Source organism: Rousettus aegyptiacus, unplaced genomic scaffold (assembly GCF_014176215.1).
Source record: "Rousettus aegyptiacus isolate mRouAeg1 unplaced genomic scaffold, mRouAeg1.p scaffold_m13_p_8, whole genome shotgun sequence".
In the NCBI taxonomy this organism is placed as follows: domain Eukaryota; kingdom Metazoa; phylum Chordata; class Mammalia; order Chiroptera; family Pteropodidae; genus Rousettus; species Rousettus aegyptiacus.
The window spans coordinates 2,015,805-2,039,872 of NW_023416311.1; the positions used below are offsets into that span (position 1 = coordinate 2,015,805).

The 24,068-nt window shown below is 57.4% G+C and overlaps 1 protein-coding gene, 1 long non-coding RNA gene and 1 other non-coding gene across 10 annotated transcripts in view; 1 reads left to right on the forward strand and 2 right to left on the reverse strand.

Annotated features, from left to right (window-relative positions):
* Positions 1-75: 75 nt before the first annotated feature.
* TRNAL-AAG lies at positions 76-157 on the reverse strand. The gene has a single exon. It is a non-coding gene; the product is annotated as a tRNA-Leu (tRNA).
* Positions 158-1,971: 1,814 nt separating this feature from the next.
* LOC118606565 lies at positions 1,972-3,212 on the forward strand. Its single transcript, XR_004952524.1, has 2 exons — positions 1,972-2,275; positions 2,480-3,212. It is a non-coding gene; the product is annotated as an uncharacterized LOC118606565 (long non-coding RNA).
* Positions 3,213-7,028: 3,816 nt separating this feature from the next.
* The window catches only part of EEF2K (eukaryotic elongation factor 2 kinase), a 39,157-nt gene continuing 22,117 nt past the window's right edge, over positions 7,029-24,068 (reverse strand). Inside the window, exons 10-20 of one of the 8 annotated variants that reach the window (XR_004952522.1) lie at positions 23,729-23,930; positions 23,426-23,551; positions 22,271-22,338; positions 20,093-20,170; positions 19,159-19,221; positions 18,196-18,330; positions 17,868-18,056; positions 13,392-13,516; positions 11,961-12,139; positions 10,210-10,610; positions 7,029-9,267 (exon numbers count right to left, since the gene is read on the reverse strand). Coding sequence is in view for 5 of the 8 variants with exons in the window: in XM_036225677.1 (XP_036081570.1) it covers positions 10,501-10,610; positions 11,961-12,139; positions 13,392-13,516; positions 17,868-18,056; positions 18,196-18,330; positions 19,159-19,221; positions 20,093-20,170; positions 22,271-22,338; positions 23,426-23,551; positions 23,729-23,930 (1,275 nt within the window). In the remaining 3 variants the exon portion in view is untranslated. Of the gene's footprint in view, positions 10,611-11,960; positions 12,140-13,391; positions 13,517-14,443; positions 17,768-17,844; positions 18,057-18,195; positions 18,331-19,158; positions 19,222-20,092; positions 20,171-22,270; positions 22,339-23,425; positions 23,552-23,728; positions 23,931-24,068 lie in introns of those variants that run through there. The other 7 variants (XR_004952521.1, XM_036225678.1, XM_036225677.1 and 4 more) reach the window with 7 other exon arrangements.

Below are 24,068 nucleotides of genomic sequence, written 5' to 3' on the forward strand. Positions count from 1 at the left end.
GCCGGGAAAACGTCGAGACAGAGGCCGAGACGACCTGCGCGAAGGCCGGAGGGTAAAAACCAAAAAGCCAAGTCTTGGCAGCGGTGGGATTCGAACCCACGCCCCCGAAGAGACTGGAGCCTTAATCCAGCGCCTTAGACCGCTCGGCCACGCTACCGACATGCGGAAAGAGGTTTTCAGGGAGCTCCTTAATACCTTTGTAAGCAATTCCAGCGCCATAGTCTGTCACGTGTTCATTCCATCGGCCCGTGATAGAAATATTTCAAATTTGCCGTGTAGTTAAGATACTTGTTCCTATATTTTAACCCAGACTTATTCCAAATAGGTTTTACAGCGAAGAAAAAAGGTTGAAGAATCTGTATTTGGAGTCCGGCGTTTAACCAGACCACCTTCGGTTAACCCACCAACTCGAGTTATGAATCTCAGGGACAAATGACGGACTCCGGCAGTAACCCGCCCTGGGGCTCCGAAGGCCTATGCAAGGGAGCTGGCCTCGGCGCAAAACGACACGGGAATTATTGCAAAATGTTAAAACCTTTGACCCCCATCCTAAGGCCTTGCGCGCATGTAACCGTTATTATCAGCTTGGTATACATCCTTTTGTATCTCCTGTTGTGAATTTATATGGATATATTCATAGATATATATCTGTACAAAATAGATATTTAGTTCTTATTGAGTATGGGTTTTTACATAAGTTTTATCATACTATTAATATTGATCTATAATTGACTTTTTCCACCCGACTGTATTTTTAAAATATCTATCCATGTTTCTGTATTTAAAAATATTGAAAAACTACAAAGAAAAAATAATCACGCACATTCCCAACACCTGATATTGTGGCAATTTACTTTCAATTCTTTTCCATATGTATACTTTTTATTAAAAATGACACAGGAAATGGTATATGTTGTCCTTTTAAAAATCCATTACATGGAAGATCACCTAGGAAGACCAGCTGCTGTAGGTGTAAAAAATTAAAAAATACGGGGATCGTGAGCTGACAAGGTCCTTGCAATCTGTGAGGTCAACCAAGGGTTGCCTCGCCTAAAAAAATAATGATAAAATAATACATTTAAAAACCCATTACAACTACATTAGACCATCATAGTAACCAAATAAAAATTATATTAGACATTAGACCAAATAAAAATAAAGCCCCCTTCCCAAACATTTCTCTTGCCCCGCAGCCCTGATGCTAACTACTGTCCTGAATTTGACGTGTATCCTTCCACACCATTTCTTCTCCTTCCACGTCTATACAAACATTTGTGTGTGTGTGTGTACATATATACTCATGAACAATGCATAGTATGGTCTTCTACACGTTTTTCACTTACATAAACATGACTACTGTGCACCAGTATCATTCTGCAACCTGTTTTCCTATGCCAAATGTATGTTCTGGGGATCTATTATGAAACATAGATCTAATTTATTTCATGGTATGGAACAATCTGGTTTTATTTCTCCATTTACTTGTAACACGTTGATATGCAAAGATTTCATTGTAGTAGGAGAGTTTGCTGCATTTAAAGGCATTTTTTAAAAATACAGAAGCAGACGTCACTGGGGATACACGTCGGGCACGGAGGGGGCTTTAAAGCTAAATGAGGAATTGTCCTTGAAGTCAGCAGAAGCTCCGATCTGCTCACCGCGCTTTCGCACCAGCAGGGACTGCGCTTGTGAGTTGTGCGCTGGGCTAACTGCGGGAGTCTGCCTCGCCCTCCTTTCCCAGGAATTGCCTGACCAGCCCTGAGAGTGGCCGCTGACAGCCACCTTGGGGCTGGGAGACAGAGAACTCAGCGTGGACCAACCCGATTCTCTCTTGAGAATCTGAAGAACGGAGACGCGGTCAGTTTCCTGATCTGTTCATGCGATGTGCTCGGTGCTGGGGTTAGTCTCTGAGGCTGACTGCAGGGAGGGGGCAAGGGAGGCTGGGGTGGGGGTGGGGCATAGTCCCTAAGGTGGACCGGAGCAGGAGAGAAAGCCAGTGCATGGAAAACAAACGAATGATGAAACGAGAAGAAGAGCAGAGAGGCAGAGAGAAATCTGGTTTTCTGGCTCCCAGCTCAGGACCCTTCCAGGGCCCAGTGGGATACACACCCTTGGAGAGAGACGGCCCTTCATCACTGTTAACAAACCCCCTTCTCTGCTTTTTAAAGCAAACGCTACCTGGTAGCAGTCAGTTGGAACCAATAACAACCTTTGCATGGGAAGGAATCAAATGACACTTGAGATACTTCTGCCAGGACTTTCTGGAGCAGTTCAGGTGTGTCCTGTGAACCTGCGGGCGCCGAGGAGTGTGTGGGGGACGCGGTCATCCGCCCCCCACCCCCACCCCGGCCCGCCCGGCGGTCAGTCACCGGCACAGCGAACTTAAACCCGACCTTCTTTTCGTTCCCCTTCTATTCGGTCATTCTGCTGTCCTATAAAACGTCTCGACAGAGAGAGAGAGAGAGAGAGAGAGAGAGAGAGAGAGAGAGAGAGAGAGAGATCAAAAGCGCCGGGGTGCGGCTGCAAACGTCCCGACATTCACCAGGCTGCACACTGAAGATGGCTGGGATTAAAAAATAAATTTTGACACCGTCGCCACCGAGTATGCACCTTTGCAGGGGAGGGTTTGCGCGTGCCGCAAGCCGGGAAGAGGATCTGGACGCAGGCCTGCCCCCAAGGCACCCGGGAAGTCTTCGCAGAGCCCCGCCCTCTTCCTCCCCAGAGGAGATGCCCTCTCTGGCTGGAAATCTGTGGGTTTTGCCTTTAGTCTTTCTTTTCCCCCATTTTCTAGTTCCAATACCGATTTTTCCTTTGGGAAACACTCCCCCCGCGAGGTCTTGGGGGGAATTGTCAATCAAAGCGTTAAGAGGGCGGGCACAAGGCCCGAACACGGCCAATCGGAGGCTTCGTCCTGGGGCCCTGCCTCTGGACACCAGGTGACGATTCGGCGCGACAGCGGGGTGGTGAAGGGAACTCCCAGCCCGGCCCGTCCCGTGTGCTTCCTCCACCTCCTCACTGGCCCCGGTACCTCCCCCTCTGCAGCCTGATTCTTTCCGTTTAATACCATTCTGTAAAACACCTCCTTTCCCCCAAAATTGCTTCTTTGCTAGTTAGCCAGCTCCGACTCCTGTCAGCGGCAACCAAGAAACCAACAGGGTGGGGTAGGCCTCTCCAGGCGGATCTCGTTCCTGCAAGAGACACGCCCCCAGGAAGGTGCTGGCAAGTCCCGGGGTTACCGCGTCAGCCGGCATCGTTGACGCTGGAGGTATCACAATGCCTGACCTTAGAGCCTCCCAATTTCCTTTTTGATTAATGACAACGCTCCCGGCAAACACTTTCACCGTGCGACCCCTATAAGCCTCACTTTTCTCGTGCGTTAAAATGGTCTGAACGATGCGGAGGTTCGTTGCAGGTTCCGAGGTAACTGTTTACGCCAGGCCCGACAGACGCGGGGTGTCGGTTCTAAAACACGTTTCTTTCTCACCTTTTAATGTCTCTAAAATTGACCTGCATTGCGATCAATGGCATAGTGTGTTTTCCGTGTGTTTTTTTCTTCTTCATACGTAAAATTATGGTGCATCCTAAGATCAGTTGTGTCGGATTCAATAAAACATAATTATTATAATGAATTTTTAATAGCAAACTTTAGCATTTTTAACTACTTTAGTAAATGTCTTATTAAATTCCTGCTCTAACGTGATAGTTTTATGAAGGTCGTACACGTGTATGGTATCGATTCTACAAGGCTTGTTCAAAAAAAAAAAAAAAAAAAAAAGTTGGCAGTTTGCCTGCCCCTTCTGCCCCAGGAAACCGCTTCCAACTTTTGGCTGATTCTTCTGGTATTTGTCTCCATATGTCTAAACAGCATGCTTCCTGTGCTTTTTTTAATTTTTTTCCTTTCCCTTTTCGGTACTCCCTGTTGACTTCCTACTAATGAAGAACTCCAACCATCCTGCGTCCACCAGCACAAACGCTCCTGTTCCCCCGGCCGGCCTAAGAGAGTCACATTGTCACTTCGCTTGAGCAGTAATTAGTAAACGCTGTTTGCCAAGCTTGAGCCTAACTATACCCTCAACTATAATTGTTTTTCCTTCTCTGGAATACATCGTTTCTAGTTAACAACTGCCTTTTTAAACAACTTAACCTAGTTTCTACGAAATCATCCCTAGTTTGACTTCAGATCGTGGATGCACAGACACACGAGGTATTGCATCGCTTGGGCTTCCTGAAGACATTTCGCTCACAGCCTCCTGGCAGGGGTGGCAGACTCTAGGTTTAGGGGAAGCTGGGACCACGCTTTGCCCTCATCTGGGGAGCTGGCTCGGCCTCACCCTTCTGCTGGCCCTTTCCAGATAGAGCAAAAATCCTCCGGTATCTTCTGGAGAATGAGCACACGGGAGATTACTTTGCTGAGAATTTACATATCTGAAAACGTCCTTCTTCTACCCTTATACTTGATTAAGGGTTTGGGCGAATGGTTCCGGGTTAAAGAGCGCTTTCCCCAGAATTGAGAAGGCATCATTATCTTCCCACTTCCGATGCTACCATTGAGATGTCTGATGTGGTGGTTTGCCATCCTTTGTATGAAACTGGTCCTTTCCCCCCCGGGAAGCTTCGAGGACCTGTTCCTTGTCCTCAATGTTCTGAAATTTTGTGACGATGTACCTCGGCATAGGCCATTCTGCTATGTACCTGACTCGATGGGCCCTGTTGTTCTGTTAACACATATCCTTAGGCTGCAAGAAAAGTTCTTGAGTTTTTTTTTTTTTTAAAAAAAGATTCTTTTCCCTCTACCTTCCCTGTTCTTTCTCAAACTTCCATGTTAGGTTCCTAGCCTTTTATTTATTTATTTATTTTGAAGAATGACTTTCTTTTGTTTTAATTAAGACTATTATACTTCTTATTTTTCTCCAGTGGCTACTACTTTAATATTAAGAGCTCTAATTCTTTGGAATCGATTTAGTTTATAATTGGGGAAACTAAAATTGTGCATGAAATCAGAAACGTAAGTACTGTGTGTTGAAAGAAAAACAAGTGGATACCTCAGATGGCTCATAAAAGGAAAAAAACAAACCCAGTCCTAACTAGACTTGTGGAGATCCTTTTGGTGATCTCAAATTCTGAGTACGTCAAGGGAGAAACACAACAAACCTTCCTGGAATCCTGATTTATTACGGTATTATAGTAAAAGTATTTGCTGACTGCTAAATGATTCGCATATGGTTTGCATATTGGTAGGACTGTGTTACATTTATTTACATTTTAATCAACATGTGGTAAATATAATTTAGTAATAATACATATATGCAAATTAATTCATGTTAAAATTCTATATGAAAATTTTGACAATGAAATTAAGATCTTAGGATTCTGGTCCCAAATTTTCAAAGACCAAGGAAAGATCATTAAAGAGCTACAGATCTGAAAACTGAAATTGAAAATTAAAAAATAAGTTGCAGACAATTTTAGGCCATCCTTAGCTAATTTCTCCACAAAGGAAAAGGGATAACAACTCTAACTGCTCCAAGCCAGGCAGCTGCATTCGTCTGGTCCTCCGACCCCTAGAATTTTCTCTATTTTTCATCTTTTTTCGCTGTCGTTTCACTTTCTGGGAGATCTCCTCAACTTTATTTTCCAACCGTTCTGTGGTGACTCATGTTTCTAAGGGCCCATTCGATTTACAAGAGCCCTTTAGTTGTGCGACTTTTTAGACTCTCATCTTGTTCTTCTTACGAACGCCCAATTGTATCTAAGGACATGGACCATTCTGGTTTCCGAAGTTTCCTTCTCCCTGAAGTTTTCTCCTCCAAGACGTTTCCTCCTGCCGGTTTGTTTGGGCGTCTTTCACGTGCGATGCTTTTCTGATATGTGGACATGGGCTGGCTGTTCAAGTTTGAGAACGGGGTTCTGTGGGTGCGGGTGGGGCTTGGTGGCCACGGCCTTCGCTGTGAGGTGCTCCGGCCTGGCAGTTGCGTTAGGCGGAGCACCATTAAGTCTTTTATCTGAGGCTGCACATTCCCTAGAGATTTCTCCAATGGCTCGCCTTCCGCCAAGAGGGTCAAAAGGAGCATGGGGGGGCGGGGTGAGGGGAAGGCTGGTGGAGCCCCGACACGCCGATACGTGAACTTCCACTTTCGGGGAAGCGGCCTCCCCCTGCTGCTCCCGGTGTCCCAGCTCCTGCAGGATGATGGGGAGGCACCCAGCCGGTGCCGCGGGGGAGCTGAGTTGAATAGTTTCTAAGCCCATTTCATTCCCCCTTGCAGAGAGGCCCCTGCAGCCAATGCCTCCGCCTTTGGGGGGTTCGTCAATGATGAAAACTGGGTTCTTGCTCAAATGTCCTGCTGCTGAGCTGGGATCCAGCCTTCCTGGGGCCCACAAGTCCATTACAGTCCATCCGCTTCCCAGCCTCCCACATTTTGCTGCTCTTGATACCTCTTCATCCTCTCGGGCTTACGCCATTAAGACAATCTCTTTCCTGTCATTTCAGTGGGGACTTAGGAGCATGAACCTAAGTATGTGTGTTCCATCTACCCTCTTGGCTGTGCTAATGTTCAAAATTCCTAAAATTAAAAAAAAAGAAAAGAACACGAGCTTGAAAAACACACGATCGTAGCCAAGATTTTCTTAAGCTTTGGATCGCACAGCATATTGAACCCGCATTATCTTCTCTGAAGCTGATGACAGCTCCGTACTGGTAAAGGTTCTTTCTGCCTCACAGCTGAGAAAAATCAGGAAAAAAAAGAGGTTCGCACTCTAAAGCGGAGGGATAGTACACAAGCCAACTCTGGAAAGTTTTTTAAAAAAATCGGACCAGACAGAAACGTTAGAAATCCATTTTAAAAATTCCATTTTCAGCAGCTCTTGAACAATCAGATAATGGGGCAACGCTGGACCCACACTCCACACGGCGACAATCGTCTCTCGTGTTGAATCTCAGTTGCCCATTTCAGGTCCCCTCCCCCGGGGGTCACCTCTGCCCCAGGCAGCCCCTCCACTCCTCCGCTCCCAGCAGACATTTGAATTTGAGACCGGAGAGAAAGAAATCACTTTATTTGGAAACACAAAATGGAACTTAATACATATGCAAAAAAAATAACAATAAAATAAATCTATACCTTAAGCCACATTTATATGCAAATATAAACCTATCACCTGGGCCCCACCTGGTGTCCACCTTGTCGAGATTCAGTGGTTACCCCAGAGACACAGGTGGCAGGCACAAATCCACCCAGAGAATATGCATATTTGTCTCCTTTCTCCCACGCCAGCTGCGCATACTTGTGTAAACATCTGCTGATTTGTAAAACGTGTCCAGTACTGCAGACTGCGTGCAGGCATCAAACGGCGGGCCGTCACCAAATTGCAAAGAGGGCAGTTTACCTGGCCGGGTCATCGAGGTTGCAGTCGATAATTCCCACAGTGCCTTGGGCAAGGGGAGGAAGAGGATTAGTCAGATGCATTGGGGGTCGGGATTTTTTTCTTCTTACATCCATAAAGCCGTATTTTTTTTTTTTTTTTTTTGCCTGTTGCAAAATTGAAAGGGACATTACAGTCCAGCTTAAATTTTATCCCCAGGATGCTCCGAGTAACAGGGGCTGCCAAATCCTAGCTCCAGCTTAGCCGCTAACCAGCAGCACCACTGAAACGTGGCGCCGTCCTGACCTACTTCTCTACCTGTGATCGAAGGCGGCAGGTGCCATCCCCAACTCTGCGATTCTCCTGGACCTCCACCTGCTCCTTGCACTTGAAGACGGCCTCTGATTGTCTTCCCAGTTGGGCCGGAATGCCCTGGGTGGTTTTGTTCTGCTGGGTTTTTTTTTCCCTCCATGCTCAGCATTTGTGGAAACAGATGCCCTAACCAGCTTTAGAAGGCACAAAACTAGGTTTTGAAGGTGGAGTCAGTCCTGCAGGCTCAGAAGGATCTGACATCCTGCAGATCATTTCACTCTCAAGCGTCCTGAAAGAAGCCCTTGTTTATTAGCTCTATACGCAGGCCATCCTGGCCTCTTGGAGGGGGCGCCTGCGGGGCTGCCTGCGGGGCCGCCTGCGGGCCCGCAGCGTGCGGCTGGGTGAGCTGCAGGGGTGATGGCTCGAGCCAGTCCAGAGAAGGAGTCACTAACTGGCTGGAGGGTCCGGAGCCAGAGTGAGTGAGTGCGGTGACAGGCTGGTTCTTCCTGTTCTCACAGTCGCTAAGTGCCTCCTCTCCGCCAAGGCACTGTGTGTTTGAGCCCTGGAGGCCAGAACGCTGGGCTAGCTCTGGCTCAGAGCTTGCCAAGGATTACAGCCGGGGCGGAAAACTGCGGCCCAGGCAGGCCCTGGTGTTGAAATCCAGTTCTACAGGAATCGCAGCCACGACCCTGTGTTTAGGTTTGCCCAGGGCTGGTTCTGCTCAGCAACGCTCAGCCTGCACAGCCTGGAGCAGTCACTACCCGGCCCTTTACAGAAAAGTCTGCCAACCCCTGAGTTAGAGAAAAGCACAGATGAGTAACTAGGAGACAAGGCAAGCGGTCAGGGAATGTAAATTATTTGCATAATAAAGTCTGAGAGAGAGAGAGCGAGAGAGAGAGCAGACTGGCTAAATTAACAGCAGCAACAAAAAAGGACGAATTATGTGAGGCCTGATGACTCTGAAGAGATGAATCACAACAAAATTGCTCCTAACGAAAGGTGCACCGTATGCCTTTTAACTACCTGCACCGGTTAAAACGCACACACACACAAAGCTTGATCTGGTGTTAACGGAAAGAGGGTGTTCCACTCCGATTTCTAAAGGAAACTGGTTGTGACGAGCCCACGTGCAGGAGGAGGCACACTGTCACTTGCGGGGACCCTCGAGAACTTCTCGCGGGTGATTCTGACTGCAGGCCCTGGAGTTCGAGAGTCCACCGCACCGAACGCTACGATGCGGAAGGACCCGTTTCAATGGTGCGATGTCACGCTCCTCCTTACGTTTCGATTTCTACACAGAGAGAAGCCACTCAGTCGCTGGGGGTTGACCGAAGCGGTCTGTTTTCTTTGCTTTTTGAAACACCAGCTGAAACCATACCGATGTCAAATGTGGACTTTTCAAGAGAACATTCGCTGTGCACAGTTAGCCGAAGCCTGGCCCTGGAGAAACGACGACGGGAACGGACGAGTGTTGACAGTTCCTGCCCTCGCTCCTCCTCAGACGTCTTACGTTTAACCTCGAGGGGCCGCTGCAGGTGACCAGAAATTCAGTATGGCTTCGAGAAGAAAATGCCAAGGACAAGGGCTGGGGAGCAGATTCTACAAAAAAAAAAAGTCAGCCGCTAAGGAAACGGAGTCCTGTATGTGGGCCGCTGCGGTCACACTGTGTGATGAGCCCGGTATGCGGGCTGCTGCGGTCACACTGTGTGCTGAGCCCTGTATGCGGGCCTCTGCAGTCACACTGAGTGCTGAGCCCTGTCTGCGGGCCGCTGCGGTCACGCTGTGTGCTGAGCCCTGTCTGCAGGCCGCTGCGGTCACACTGTGTGCTGAGCCCTGTCTGCAGGCCGCTGCGGTCACACTGTGTGCTGAGCCCTGTCTGCAGGCCGCTGCGGTCACACTGTGTGCTGAGCCCTGTCTGCAGGCCGCTGCGGTCACACTGTGTGCTGAGCCCTGTCTGCAGGCCGCTGCGGTCACACTGTGTGCTGAGCCCTGTCTGCAGGCCGCTGTAGTCACCCGTGGGGGCCACCACTGAGATGCAGACTACATGTCTGCTTGGAGGATGGGCTTCGACACGTCAGGCCACAGTCCTTACACCTGGGTCCTGAGGCACACCCACTTCCGCACCGGCTGGCGGAGGAGTTAGAGGTAGTGAACACGTGCGTACCAAAAGCGGCCCGCTGTGGAGCATGCTTAAAAATGGCCTTTGGCTGTATTGCAGAAAACCAGTCGCGTTTCAGGAGGGAGCTTAAAAGGCGAGCCATCGGTCAGTGTGTGGTCCGTGTGCAGTCGGTGTCCGGGCCCCCCAGTGGCAAGGGGCCGGGGCCGTGCATCATCGCGTGTTCTGGAACCGCGCCAGGCACGCTTCCGGGTGCTCTGTGCAAAGTCGGGACAACGCCCGCCCACGGGGAGTCACTGTGCAGCTCCGAGGTCCCCATCCGACTCCGGGGACATGGGCCTCGTGGGCCTGAGACTTCCACTCCGGCCTGAAAAGGCCAGTGAGCAAAGCCATTGTCCGCCCAAGGCAGAAAAACACTTTCTTACCTCTCGTGACAAAATCAAACACAGAGAAAACCTCTCGAAACAGTGCGTCGGTTCATGAGGCTGCTTTTTCAACTCCCTCTCCCCCGGAATGCCGCCCTAAGGGACAGCTGCCGGGTCTCTGCTGGTAGCAAAGACATTTTCAAGAGTACACAAAAAATGACATAAAAAACGTTGCTTGACAACACACTAAAAATACTTGCTCCCTCCCCAAAAAAAGCCCCAAATAAGTCAGTAAGTCTCTTCCCCGCCAGCCCTCCGCTCGGGATGAGCAGCGGGGCGCTTCCCGGCTGGTCACTCCTCCATCTGTGCCCAGGCCTCCTCCGCCTTCTCGTAGTACTGGGTGGCCAGCCGGCCCTTCATGGCTTCTGTCGCTGCCTCGGCCGCCTGGGTGTACAAGTCTCCTGCAAGACAGCAGAGCGGGACACACGCAGCTGACCGCCTGTGGCCTGTGCCTGGGAACAGCTTCCACACCCCTCCTGACCCCTCTCCCTCCACAGGCAGGACCTGGGTGGGGCTCTGGGTGGTCACGTGATTCAAGCCCAGCTGGGAAGCGCCCTCCCCATTCCCACCAGGACACAGGGACCAGCCGGGCTCGGGCATAGTCAGTCGGAGCGAGCATCTCCGTGAGCCCAGTGACTGCCTTAGGGTGGGTGGGTGATTCCACTGGAGCCAGTGAGAATCAGGCTGCGGGCTTTTGCAGGACTAACTGGGGAATGTATGAAAGTGGAAGAAATAAAAATTTGAAACATGTCAGGCTTGGCCACCAAACAAATTTGGGTCACGCAGACAAAAACACTTGCTTTTCTGAGCTTTTTTGGATTTAGAAATTTCAAATAATGGATTATAGAGTTGTATTAGTTGCCTAATTCTTTTATACAACCTTAAAAAAAAAAAAACACTTAAATTTAGCCTCATCTCGTACCTGTGAAATCAGGAGTCAGTATGTTTATTATGTAACAGAAAAAATATATATATTTATATGTAAATATATGTATTTACATAAATACATATTTTTAAATATATATTATACATATATCTAACATATATAAAATATATATATACACACACATATATATACACACACACATATAACGTGTGCGTCAGCTGCTGAATGGATAAACGGAATGTGGTATATCCATAACGGAATATTATTCGGCAATGAAAAGGAACCAAGCACTAACGCATGCTGCGACATGGAGGAACCGCGACAGTGTCACGCTAAGCCAGCGAGGCCAGACGCGAAGGGCCACGCGTTGCGTGACCCCACTCATGCGAAGCGTCCAGAGCAGGTGTGTCTACTAGGACAGGAATGGAGGCAGGGGCATGGGACGTCACAGCTAACAGGCACCGGGGTTCTTTCTGGGGGGGATGAGAATCTTCCGGAACTAGGCGGTGGTGGCGGTTACAGAACCTGGTGAGCGCAGGAACCACCACTGAACCCACACACTTGAAAACGATGCCTTTTATGTTATGAAGAGTCAGCTCAATTTTTAAAATTGTGGAAAAAAAAAAAAAAGACATGAAAACCCAATGGCCTGATGCGTAAGCAATAAAACGAGAAAGTTCACCTGTGCGCCAGCTCCATGAAGCGCCCCCGCCCCGCCCCCAGCCAGCACCATCCGGGACCCGGCGGCAGGGCAGAGGCCCGCAGGGCCCCCCCATCCCGCGTTGGAAGCGAGCCTCCGCCTTGCCGCGTGCCGCACGTAATTCTCGGGGGCGGGAACTGCGTGCCCGGGCCGGCCCCCGCGCACCTGCCCTCCGCGGGTCCCTCTGCAGCCCGCAGCCGCCGGTGGACAGCATCGCGGCCTCCCTGGCCAGCAGCGCGTGCCGCGGCTCGTCCTGCATCCCGTCGTACTCGCCGCCCTCGTCGTAGTCCGTCCTCGCCAGGGCGGTGCTGTACCAGTGCAGAGCCTCTGGCCAGTCTCGGGACCTTGCGGGGAGACAGAGGGACGGGGAGGTTGCCGTGGCAACGGGGCAGGAGGCGGCGGCTCCTCAGCGGGAGCGGCATGTTGGGGACCCCAGGGGGACCCACAGTGCCCGACGCCATCAGGTCTAAGGGCGTTGTTCACATCGTAGATTTACACATTTATTGAGACGGCAGTCCTTAGCTTTCCCGAAAAAAGTCGGTATGCTACAACGACGTGCCAACAAATGGAGGTAGAGTATCCTGAAGGGCGGGCATTTTTCTAGTTTGCAAAAAATCACCGTATGGGCGAGCACCAGCAGTGGCTGGGACCCGGGTCCGTCTGCCCTGACTCGAGTGGGCGGGGGACCCCCACACCCTGCCCACGCTGGCCAGCTCTGCTCCCGCCCAGCACGACACAGGGCTCCCCTCAAACAGCCGGCCCCCCGCTCCGGCTCTGCCCCCCAAGCCTGGACTCCTGCCGCAGCGTGTGCCCAGCCACTCCAGGGCACACGGGCTCCAAGCCCATCCCGACAACACGCAGCACCGGTGAACAGGGCTGCCAGCTCCCCCGTCGGGAGTGCTAACTGCGTTAGGGTGCAGGGAGCTCCCTACAGCCCATCGGGGGAAGAGCGGAGCCAGCGCGTAGGCGGCAGCCTGGGGGTCCCACGAAATGTGCCAGGAGCAACGGCTGCGGCTCACTGTCCTCTCCTGAGGCCACGCTGCACCTGGCCACCTGGCTCCACCCCCTTCCCCACTCACATCCCCCACTGCCCGCCCCCCTCTCCCGCCTGCCAGACTGTCGGCTCCTGAACACAATGGCTCCTGTCCGCTCCCGGGGCCTTTGCACCTGCCGCTCCCTCGGCTTGCCACACCGGGCCCCTCCTCCCTGCGGCCTCGGCCGACACGCACCTCTTCAGAGATGACGCCCCGACACCCCGTTTCTCCCAGGTGCCTCAGTCTGTGCTGCTCCTGTTTACTTATTCCCAGTCCACTCTGTTTCCCCCATTAGACCCGAAGCCCCAGGAAGGCAGGGGCCGGAAATGTCAACCAGCGGCTGGCGGGCATGGCGTCCGGGGCGAACCCGGCTCCGCTCTGCTTTATAAAAAGGGAAGTCGCTTGACAGCGACCAGCGGCTTTCACACCTGACCGGAAGCCACTCGCGGAGATGGTCCCGCCCTCTCAGCGCTGGGCCCCTGGTCCCGCAGGGCCCCCCGGTCAGTGCTGACACTGGATGGGAACCTCCCAGCTGCACCTCCCCGAGCGGCGGCCGCGGTACCTGTCCGGGCTGAGGTTCTGGCCGGTGTCGAAAGCTCGCGCCACCAGGATCATGGACTGTCTGTCACCAGCTTCGGCCGCCCTCAGTAAGTAGTTGAATCCTCTGGTTTGATTTTCTTCCGTTTCCTGCCAACGCCGACCAGCGTGGGGGGGGAGAAGACAGGACGGGGTTTGCACCGCGGGGGCTGCCGACGTCTCCGACCCATTTTCTCCGTTCCCCGAGGTGCTTCGGGGCGCCTGGGCGGCGGTCGGAGGAGGACCCCGCGTCGCGAGGAAGAGAACAGGGCTGGCCGCCGCCGTGATGAGCTGCTCGGGGCCCCGTCGGGGGAGCTGAGCGCTCTCTCGCTCACTGTCCTCGGGCTGATCCCGTCCCCCCGTCTCCTGCCTGCAGTGGGGGTCCCCGCTTCCATCCCTTCAAAACCTTTAGACGGCGTCATTGAGCTGTAACTCACAAGCTCGCGCCCCTCCCCTCTAAAGTTACGCTGCCGTAGCGTTTCGTGTGCCAACACGGCATTCAGCCACCACCATCGCCACGTTCAGAACATTTCCATCAAGCCCAAAAGAAACGAAGACGTCACAGCCCTGAACCGTCACCTCCGAATCGCCCCGCCGCCCAGCCCTGGGGACCGGCTGACCTCCCTTCTGCTCCTCGAGAGCCCCCTGCTCCGGGCACGTCACGTGAACGTGGCCACACGACACGCGGCCGGCTCGTCCCGCAGCACGGGGCTCCAGGGCCCTCTGGGCTGCTGCGCGGATGGCTGCTTCGTCCCCTTTAGGCCGAGGGACGCTCTCCTGTATGGACCTGCCGCCTTCGTCTATCCGTTCGCCGGTCACGGCTGCTGGCTGCCTGGTCATTCCTACGTTTGACTGTCGTGAATCGTGCCTCTGTGATACTCGTGCACGGGTTTCTGGGGAGGTGTGTGTTTCCAGTCTCTTGGGCGTACGCCCGGGAGTGGACGTGTCGGGTCACGTGCGGCTCCATGCTTAGCCTTCTGGGGAGCCGCCGGCTGTTTCCCACGGTGGCTACGCCGCTGGACATGCCCACCTGCCCCCCTAAGACCCATCCTACAGCACCAGCCAGAGACCCGCCTTGAAGCCCAGGCCCAGGGCAGGGGACGTCGCTCTATCAAGCCAGCTCCGAGACGTCCTGTCTTACTCAGAGACAAAGCCAAAGCCATTCTCCACCTTCAGGCGTCGAGAAGTGTGGCGGGGACCCCCCGTCGTCACCCACATCTGTTCTCCAAGCTGACCGGCTAGAGGCTGCATTTCCCAGCCTGCCTTGCAGCCGGAACCTGGGTCCTACCCAAAATGAGAGGCCCGTCCGCTCACTCTTGGTCACACACCCCATCGTATTTTCTCCCGAGCACTGTAAAAACAATGCTTGGCAGGAAGAGCTCAATAAAGGTTAGTTATTTTTAATTCTGCTGGAAATGTTTTCATCTGTTAATGACTATCCTCACGACATTCCCCTCCTGAAGAGTTTGCTGCCGTGAGTAAGAACCGGACGGGGCCCAGACTGTGAAAAGCATGTGCTGGGTCAGTGCCTCGGTGAGACGACAGAAAGGGCCCCCCGCCCCCCGCAAATGGCGTGGCAGGAAAAGGGGAGACGAGCTTCCTGGAGCACGTGGTGGCCTCTCGGGGCACGTGGCCCATCGTCCTGGCTAAGCCGCGGCCTGCCCGAACCCAGCCGACATGCTCCCTGCCCCCCGTCCTCGCCAAACCTCTCGGTCCAACCACAGCCCTGCTCGGGGGAGCTGCCGCTCTGTGCTCCAGAGAAAGGCCTTGGGGACACCGCAGAGGAGGAAACTGGACTTGTCTCCGAACCCCTTCACAGAGGGAGTGTCGGGAAGGGGGGACCGCGCCCTGGCCTGGCCCTCGCGGTGCACCCCGGGGCCACCAGCCTCCTTCCCTCAGTCAGGCCTCCCACACGTCGGCGGGTCCTCGCCCGGCCAGGCTCCGGGGCAGGACGCTGGCGCCGGCTCTGCGGGCTCGTGAGAACCGAAGGAACTCTCCAGGGGTTTTGCAAACCACTGTTAAAAGTTAAGTTAGGCAAACTTACAAGTAACGGACGGTGACAGCTCCCCAAGAGCTGACCGCCTCCTAACGACTTCACGGTGTTTTATGATTTACTCTCTGCAATCCCGAGTCACTCCTGTCTATCACGGGCACCCCGGCCTCGGGACCACTGGCTCGGGGGCCAGGCTGTTCTCTGCCGTGGGGCTGTCCCACGTGTCACAGGATGCGGGGCAGCACCCCAGCCTCGGCCCACGGGGTGCCGTGGGAGCCCCTGCCCATGTCGCAGGCACGTGGCCCCGGGGGGAGAGGGCAAAGGGACCGGTCGAGAACCTCCCGTCTGCTGGGTCTCCACAGCGGGAGGCTGCGTGGCGGAAAAAGCCACAGATCGAGGTCTGATCGACTCTCTCTTTGATGGTCTTGGCTGAGAAGGGAGGCAGAGAAAGGTTACTGACACAGGTTAACTCGACGGCGGCCGCGACCCTGTGACCGGCCCGGGAAACGGAGGAAACAGCCTTCGACGTCGCCCGACGCGGTGACCGGGCGGCTCACGTCGGTGACAAACGGGGTTCTGCCTCCGACGACTGTCTTTTTTCCCGCCTTCGCCTCACTGAAGTGAACGAACGCGCCCGCCCGCATCGACGACACCATGTCACCATGGCACGGCTCCGCCCCCTGCACCGTAGCTGGGGGCTGCCGCCCACGTGGGACTCCCACGAGAAGTATCGGGCGCGCTCTGCGGCGCTCCCAGACTCTGCGGAATTTACCGTAAAGAGAAGTGTCACTGTTGGTACACCGTGTGCCCGACGCTCTCTCTGTCAGTAAAACTGACAACGAGTTTACGTACCGACGTGTGCACAGAGTGCCCCCCTGACCCTCCCCCCAACCCCCGCCCGAGAGCCGACTGGTCAACGTTCACCAGCGTGAGAAATATTCGGTCCTGCGGCCGAGAAGCATGAAGATGGGAGAGAGGGAAGTCACCACCGGCCATCGAGTCCCCTCCCCGAACCAAGTCTGCCTCTCAGCGCGTCTAAAACAGGAAGCGAAGATGCTCTGTGTGTGTTATCTGTTGCCCACAGGCCAAACGGTATGTGTGACTGAACGATATCAAACTGCCTGTATTCTGCCATTCCTGACCCACAAAGACAGCCGTTCCAGGAAGTCTGGCGAACGCCCACGAGGCTGGTCCCTGCGGCGATTTTTGGGCGATCGGGAGAACGGAACGGGCCCCCGCGTCCACCCACGTTACGTGAAGCATGTGGCCGCGTGCAGCGGACATCCAGGAGGGCAAGGATGCTTGCTCCCGCCGCCGAGAAACGCCCGCAGGGCCGGGCCGGAGGGGAAAGCGAGGTTCGGGGGAGTGTGTGCGGTGGGCTAGCTTCGGAGGAAAAAAGGGGGTGACCGTAAGAATCTATACTTTGGGTCGGCATTAGAAATCTGTGGAATGGGTTCGACGGTGCCCCCCCCCCATATTCACACCCACCCAGAACTTCAGAATGGGGCCTGATTTGGAAATCGGGTTTTTGCGGGTGCGACTGGCTCAGACGAGGTGATCCTGGAGCGAGCGAGGGCTGAGTGTGCCGGCTCCCCCCGGAGGAGGCCGGATGGGGCCGCCTGGAGCCTTTAGGGGGAGCGCGGCCTGCCGACACCCCGGTTTGGGGCCCGCCGCCTCCAGAGCCGTGAGAAGGAGCTGGTGCCGTTTTACGCCCCGCAGCGTGTGGCCCTTCGCGATGGCAGCGCCCCGATGCCGCGTGCGCCAACATGCCACACGAGAAACCGAGTTTTTAAAGAAAAAAGAAACTAACGGCAGCGGTTTCCTGTTACGGGGGGATAACAGGAAGGAGAGGAAGACGGGAGGGAGATTTTCACCATGAATCGTTTTATACTAAGTTTTTCGAAAAATCACATGAACATATTACTCACTTGGAAATGTAAATAAACGAAGGACCTTGCAGGGCTTCACGCCTCCTCCCGGTCTGATGCCCCCACCCACGGGGCCCACGAGGAGGGCTGGCGGCCTGAGCCCGGCCGCACCCAGCCGCCCGGCCCTCTGCAGCCCCGGCCACGAGGTCGGGAGGACCGGGAGCTACGCTGGGGCCACACGCATGCACGGCGGGGCCTCGCGACTCCCCCAAGGAGCAGGCGGCGCTCTGGGGCCCTCGCCGGCCCGACCGCTCCATCCCTCCCGCGGGGGCCCCACGCAGCCCCGTCCCTGTCCTGGGCCTCGCTCACCCCCTGCACCGCGTGGGCCTCCAGGACGAGGTGGGGGCTGACGGGGCGCCCTGGCCTCTGGGATGGGGTGGGGCTGACAGGGTGCCCCCGGCCTCCGGGACGGACGGGGTGGGGCTGACGGGGCGCCCTGGCCTCTGGGATGGGGTGGGGCTGACAGGGTGCCCCCGGCCTCCGGGACGGACGGGGTGGGGCTGACGGGGCGCCCTGGCCTCCGGGACCCCGGCCCGCTCACCTGCAGAGAGATGTCGGGCAGGATGAGATGCGGCAGCTGCCAGCACATGAGCCCCAGGCCCACGATGGCCTCCAGCTCGCCCAGGTCAGCCGCGTGCTGCAGGTGGAACATGGCAGATGCGCGGTCCCAGGCCCCGTCCTTCCCGCAGAAGCGCCCCGCCTCGTGGTAGCGCACCATGGCCAGGTGCACCTGCCGCACAGAGCAGGTGTCGGCCCGGATGCCGGGAGGCCGAGGCCGCACCCCGGGCCCCCGGCCCGCCTGTGGGGGAGGGGAAGGCCGGGGCCCCAGGCTTGGACAGGGAGGGCTCCGAACCGGGCATGTCCGGTACCTTCCCCAGAATGGACTTCCCGACTCTCTTCTCAAGGCCCAGAGCGCCGAGCCTTTGCATCTCCAAGGCCATGGCCGAGGGCCTCGGCAGGTGGAGGCGGGAGGGGTTGAGGTCATTCCACTTCTCCACGCAGACCTGCAGGGCGAGAACGGGGCATGGAGAGGTCCCAGGCCGCGGGGCCAGGGCTGGGGGTAGGGGGCGGGGGCGTGCGGCCACCAGCCGTCAGCTGCACCCCCTATAGGCCTGGCCTGGCTGGCGAGGCATGGCGCGAACCCTCATGCTGTCAAGTTGCCTTGGACACACAAGGCTCCATTTCTAGTCACTCCAATGGTCAGCTCACGGGTGTGAGAAACTGTGATTCTGTCTACGGCCACGCCACCCCGAACACGCCCGATCCTGTCTGATCTCAGAAGCCGAGCAGGGCCGGGCTTGGAGGAGCGCTGACCACGGGGGAAGGAAGGACCTTGCAGGTCGGGGGCTCGCCTCAGCGAAGGCAGGGAGGGGAGGGCTTCTAGCGTGCTTCGGGGCCTGCTAGAGAGGGGCCAGCATCCGCGAGGGCTGGCCTCCCCACGCCTGCCGACAGCGATCACTGACCCCGGGAGACGTGCCGGCCAGGGGACCCGAGACAGCTGCCTGGGGCCCACTCCCTCGCTCGTGAGCGAACGCAGCCCGAGTCCCTGGGCGGCTGCAGGAAGTCAGGTGACTAACGCGCAAGGGCATGACGGCCACGCATGGGGGGTGGCCGTGTGGGCGCCCCTCCAGGACGGGCTGCCTGGTGGTCCCAACCCCCCACAGGTCCCCCACATCCGGCCCAGGGCCGGCGCTCAGCGAGCACTTGCCAAGGGCATCGGCTCCTTCGTAACACCGGCCCGCAGGAGCTGGGCGAGGTGCCGGGAAGGACAGGGCGTGAGGGGGGACAAGCAGAGAGCGGCCGTGGCGGGGGGTCCCGGCGACGGGCGTTACCCGTCCGCAGCTGCCCAGGCTGTCTTCGTCCAACTCGTACCTCCGGCTGCCGTTGGAGTGGCCCTGATGGAGGCAGAGGGCAGAGTGACCCAAAGGGCAGCCCTCCCTCCCTCCCTCCCCGGGGAAGCTGGACCCCGCCTGCCGGCAGACAGGCCGCCGGCCACAGGCAGGGCCGCCGGTCACGGGCAGGACCGCCGGTCACGGGCAGGGCCGCCGGTCAGGGGCAGGGCCGCCGGTCAGGGGCAGGGCCGCCGGTCACGGGCAGGGCCGCCGGTCAGGGGCAGGGCCGCCGGTCAGGGGCAGGACCGCCGGCCACGGGGAGGGCCGCCGGTCACGGGCAGGGCCGCCGGTCAGGGGCAGGGCCGCCGGTCAGGGGCAGGTCCGCCATGCCGGTGTGGCCACGGCTCTCCTCCCACTCCCCCCGTGTGCAGCCGGAACCGACCCTAAGGCACCGGCCCCCGGGAGCCGGGCCACGTCCTTCCTCCGGCCCAAGCTCCCAGCGCACGCCGTGGAGAGCACACGGCTCCCAGCGAGAGGGGCCCTGGCGCTCAGACGCTGGCCCACGGCTAAACTCTAACTGGGCGACACCGCTGGAAGCCACCCTCAGCAGGACGTGGCCGGGAGGGGCCTCAGGAACCTGTGCTCGGGGCCCTCCGGGTCTGCCGGAAGCCCGTGCCCCCGACCTGCACCTGCGCAGGAGACTCTCCGCCGGCATCCCCTCTGCCCTGCACAGAGGCTCCACCCTCTCCCAGCCTGGGTGGTCTCCCACATGCTCGTCCCCTTACCGAACCGACCGGTCCCCGTCCCCCTGTTCTGCCTTTAGCTGCAACGACCTTATGCATTCACTGACTTGCTACGTTCTCACTGCCCGCTCGTCGTCCCCCGACAATGAGGCAACGGAAAACCCCGGCCTCCCTTCCTGGGGCGTGCTTACGTGTTCTCGGGGCTCCGGGTCATCCAGCTCGCCCCGCTTCTCACTGGGGTATCCGCTGTCCCCACCGTTCTCAGAGTCCTGTGGGGGGAAGGTGACTCAGGGGGCCTCCGAGCACCCAGCGGCGGTGATTTCCGGGGACCCCGGACCTTCGCGCTCGCTCCTCGGTTAATGTTCCCAGCCTGCTGCCCTTGCTGGCGGGGTGACCGGGGAGCGGTCCAAAGGGGCGGCCAGAGCTTGGGGTCCGGACCCCACCGTCCTGGGCGCTGCGACGTTGCCGGCTGTGGCCCCGGGCGGCCGCTGACCCTCTCTGAGCTCTGGGGTTCTCTACGGCCCCGACACCGGGGGGCGAGGGTGACCAGGGGGGTCACACAGCCGTGGGCCAAGACGTGGGAACAGCTCGCTGCAGCGAAGCCCGGCCTGCTCGGGCCTCCCGGGCGCGTTCCGCGTTGCCCCGGATCAGAGCGCGGTCAGAGCGCGAACCCGGCCTCACGGGGCGTCGCTGAGACCTCTGTCCCTCGCCCGCCGGCCCTGCGCGGCGGCCGCACCCGCACGTCACCCGGGCCCCGCCGTGACGTGGCTCCCTGGTCCACTGCCATCCTCTTCATCCCACGGGGCGGTGCTTCGAACGCAGATAGGAGCAGAAGCACTCGGGTGACCTCGGGCACCTCTGCCACTCGGCGTGGTCCCCTCGCGACCTTAGGCCTTCCTTACGGCGGGCCTTGAATTTCCAGAAGGAATCAGAACGTCGCCGTGACAACAGAGACGTCCCGCACTCCCTCCCCAGGCCCCTCGCTTCCCCCTCCGGATAAAACCCTCGGAGTCCACGCTTCTCGTCTGTCAGGTGTCTTCAGGTGAGCCCTTTCCTTCAGTAAACGCAGCCTAACGAGAAGTTTGGTGTGGAGCCCAGGTCCCCGAGGCAGACGGGGGCCACGTGAGCAGAGTGGAGCCTCCGGCCCGGGTCTAGCTGGGTCCCTCCACTCCCGGGAGCTCTGGATCTCGAAAAGGCCCCGGCCTTGTCCCTGTAAGCCCCAAAGCCTCCCTCCCCCAACCCCAAGGCTCCCACCCTCCACGCTCCCTGCCCACTGCTCGACCTTGGGCCCCTCGTCCCCTCCTCTGGAGTCGCTCATGCAAACCCAGCTCTGGGACGGCGGGGGAGGCACTCAACCTCCCAAAACCTCAGTCTCCTCTGAGAAACGGGGGGCTACCCACTTCCGAGGTGGTGGAGCAAAGGACAGGGCCTGAAGGTGGACCCTGGCTCCATCACCAGGAGCGGGGGTGCTTAACCTCTGTGTCCTTGTGTCCAGATCGGGGGGGGGGGGGCCGTGGCTGATCTCGGAGACGGGGAGCAGGTGGCTGAGGGACAGACGGGAGCAAGACTTCTCACCGTGCTGATCTTTGGCACCTTTTCCTTTTCAACCATGAGAATGGGGGATGTGCTCTGAAATTCTAAAATTTACTCTGATTCTAGAACAAAAGTTACTATGAAAAAATAAAAGTGTCTGCCTCACGGCCTGTGAGGAGGAACTGAGTGCCTCCCGATGAGTGCCTCCCGAGCCCGTGACGCACGGTCTGCCCACAGTGACGACTCCGAGCGAGTCCGCTGCTTACATCCTGCCGTGCCCCGGCTCTGAAAACCGTCCCACGGGAACGCGCACCTCTGGAGCCCCCGGGGGCTCCACCTGAAGCACACTCGTGGCCTGCGCACGTGCGACATTTCTGCAAAGTCTGCTTTGAAAATTCCTGTCGATTTTCGACTTGATTCCGCCCCGTCTGCCTGAACGTAAGCTGGTTGCCTTCGGTCTGTCACCGCTGAGCCCCCCAGAGGCTGCAGGGTCCTGTCCCGTCTATCCAGCCTGAGCGCATGGCAGCTGACCGCGCCGCAAGGGACACGTGTGACACCCAGCGCAGCCGCTCCCCGAGGCCGCGTCCACTCGCACGCGGCCCACCAGTCACCGGAGGGCATGCCGCTGCTGAGTCCAGCCACCGCTGGGGACTGGGAAGGACCCGGCTCCCCGTCCTCGGGCGGGAGGGAGCGATCCCTCCACGCACCCCCACCCCACCCCCGACCCTCCGCGGTGCCCGGAGCACCGAGCACTCACCCACACCCCCACCTCCACCCCGGTCCCTGCCAGGAGTGAGCCCGCTCGCCCCAGTCCTGCTCCGGGCCCCTCCACTCACCCGGTGGTTGTCCAGGTAGTCGTGATCTCGGGGACCCAGGTTATCGAGGTCGGCAAACATGGGCCAGTCTGCGCAGGGAGAAACAGAGGTGACAGATGACGTGCTGGCCGCCCCGGTGGGGCAGGTCACGAGCCCCGCCCGCGGCCCAGAGCTGGCCCTGCCGCCACTAGGCTTTCAAATTTTCAAAGAAAGGTGCAAAGAAGGAAGAATGTTGCCAGCACCTGGGGGCTCCAGTTCTTCCTCCCACTTGCTGGCTGTGGGGCCCCGAGCAAGTGGCTTACCCTGTGCCCACTCGGAGCGGTCGTAACACAAACGCATTTGAGTCCCGAATTTGTGAGCACGTGTGCCGGCCCACGGCCAGCCCTCACGGGGCACGGATGTGGAGGAAGAGAAGCCATTGTACACTCGGGGGCCCGATGAGGAGCCACAAGTGTGTGTGTTTGGGGGTGGTGCACCTCACACAGCTTAACAACCCACCACTTCCGGGCGGTCCCTAGTCTGTCTCCTGCCTCCAGCTAGCTCCCGCGAGCCAAATGCGGTCTGTCTCCTGTTATCAGTAGTTTTTAAGGATGGCTTTTAAATGGTTGCAAAACGTCACACGAAGCGTGTTTGCGATACGTTTCCTGTGACGATCACAGGAAACTGAGGATTCAGAGGCCAGGGACGGCGTCGGCTGGAACACGCCACCCCTACGTAAGCGTTGTGTACGGCTCTGCTCAGGCCGCAAACGCAGACGCTGCCGTGCGGCCCGCGGGGCTTGAACACCTCCTCTGGCCTCTTGGGAGCAAGCTGTGGACTCCTGCCCCAGGCTATGGCCAAGGCCTTCCCGTGGACAAGCCCCCCCAGGCTTGCCTCACGCCGGACACGGAAACCCGGGTCCCCGGCTGAGCAGATGGCCCCCCCTTCCTGCTCCTCGGGCCAAAACCTTGGCGTCAGCCCCCCACCCCCGTTTCCTGTGGACCCCACGTCACCTCGTCAGCAAGCTCTGCCACCTCGACTTCAGTCATGGCTGCTTTTCTCCTCTGACCTCCTCATGTGACAGTAATCATGCTCCTAGCCTAGCATTAAGCATCCCTCAGTCACCTGCAAATGCCCTCTCTACGACAGACCGCCCCCTAAAGACAGCGCCTTCCCGAGGATTTCCGCGGTCTGTACCGTCGGGCGAGGTCTGAATGTAGTTCACCTTGCGGTCCGGTCGGGTTTTGCTCGTTTCACAGAGCGCACTGAAGACATTTTGTGTGGTTTCTCCTGCTGTCTTCAGAGCATGCGGACAGCCTCCACCTCGAATGTTCATTAATGAACGAAACTCACCCGTAAAGCCCCCGGGGCCATGAAGCCTTTTGGACCGCGGGTCTGATTTTCCAACCCGAAGCGAAAGCCAGTTTAGCTCTGCTCTCCCTGGAGCCCGTCCCCTCCTGTCCGTCGCAAGGGCCAGGACCAAGCCCCCCTGGCACTCACGGAGGGGGTCCAGCTTCTGGCTGTGCGGCGTGGCCGAGGACGGGGAGGAGGGGAGAGAGTCGAAGGTCACGTCGCTCATGTTCTCGTCCCCCGAGTTCTCCGACAGGCGGAGGAGCAGGGGCGGCCGGCTTCCCGAGAGGGTCCGCACTCGGGGGCTCCCACACTTCTCCTCTGTCCCCCTCAAGGTGGTCTTGGCCGACTGCTGGAGGATTAGCAGGGACACTCACGTCACTCTGGGGGACGGAGGGCTCTCCCTGCTGCTTGCTCCCCCAGCCCGGGGACCCCGCTCTCACCCGGCCCGCTGAGGGGCTGCTGGAAATCTAAAAGTCGCCCGTAGGGG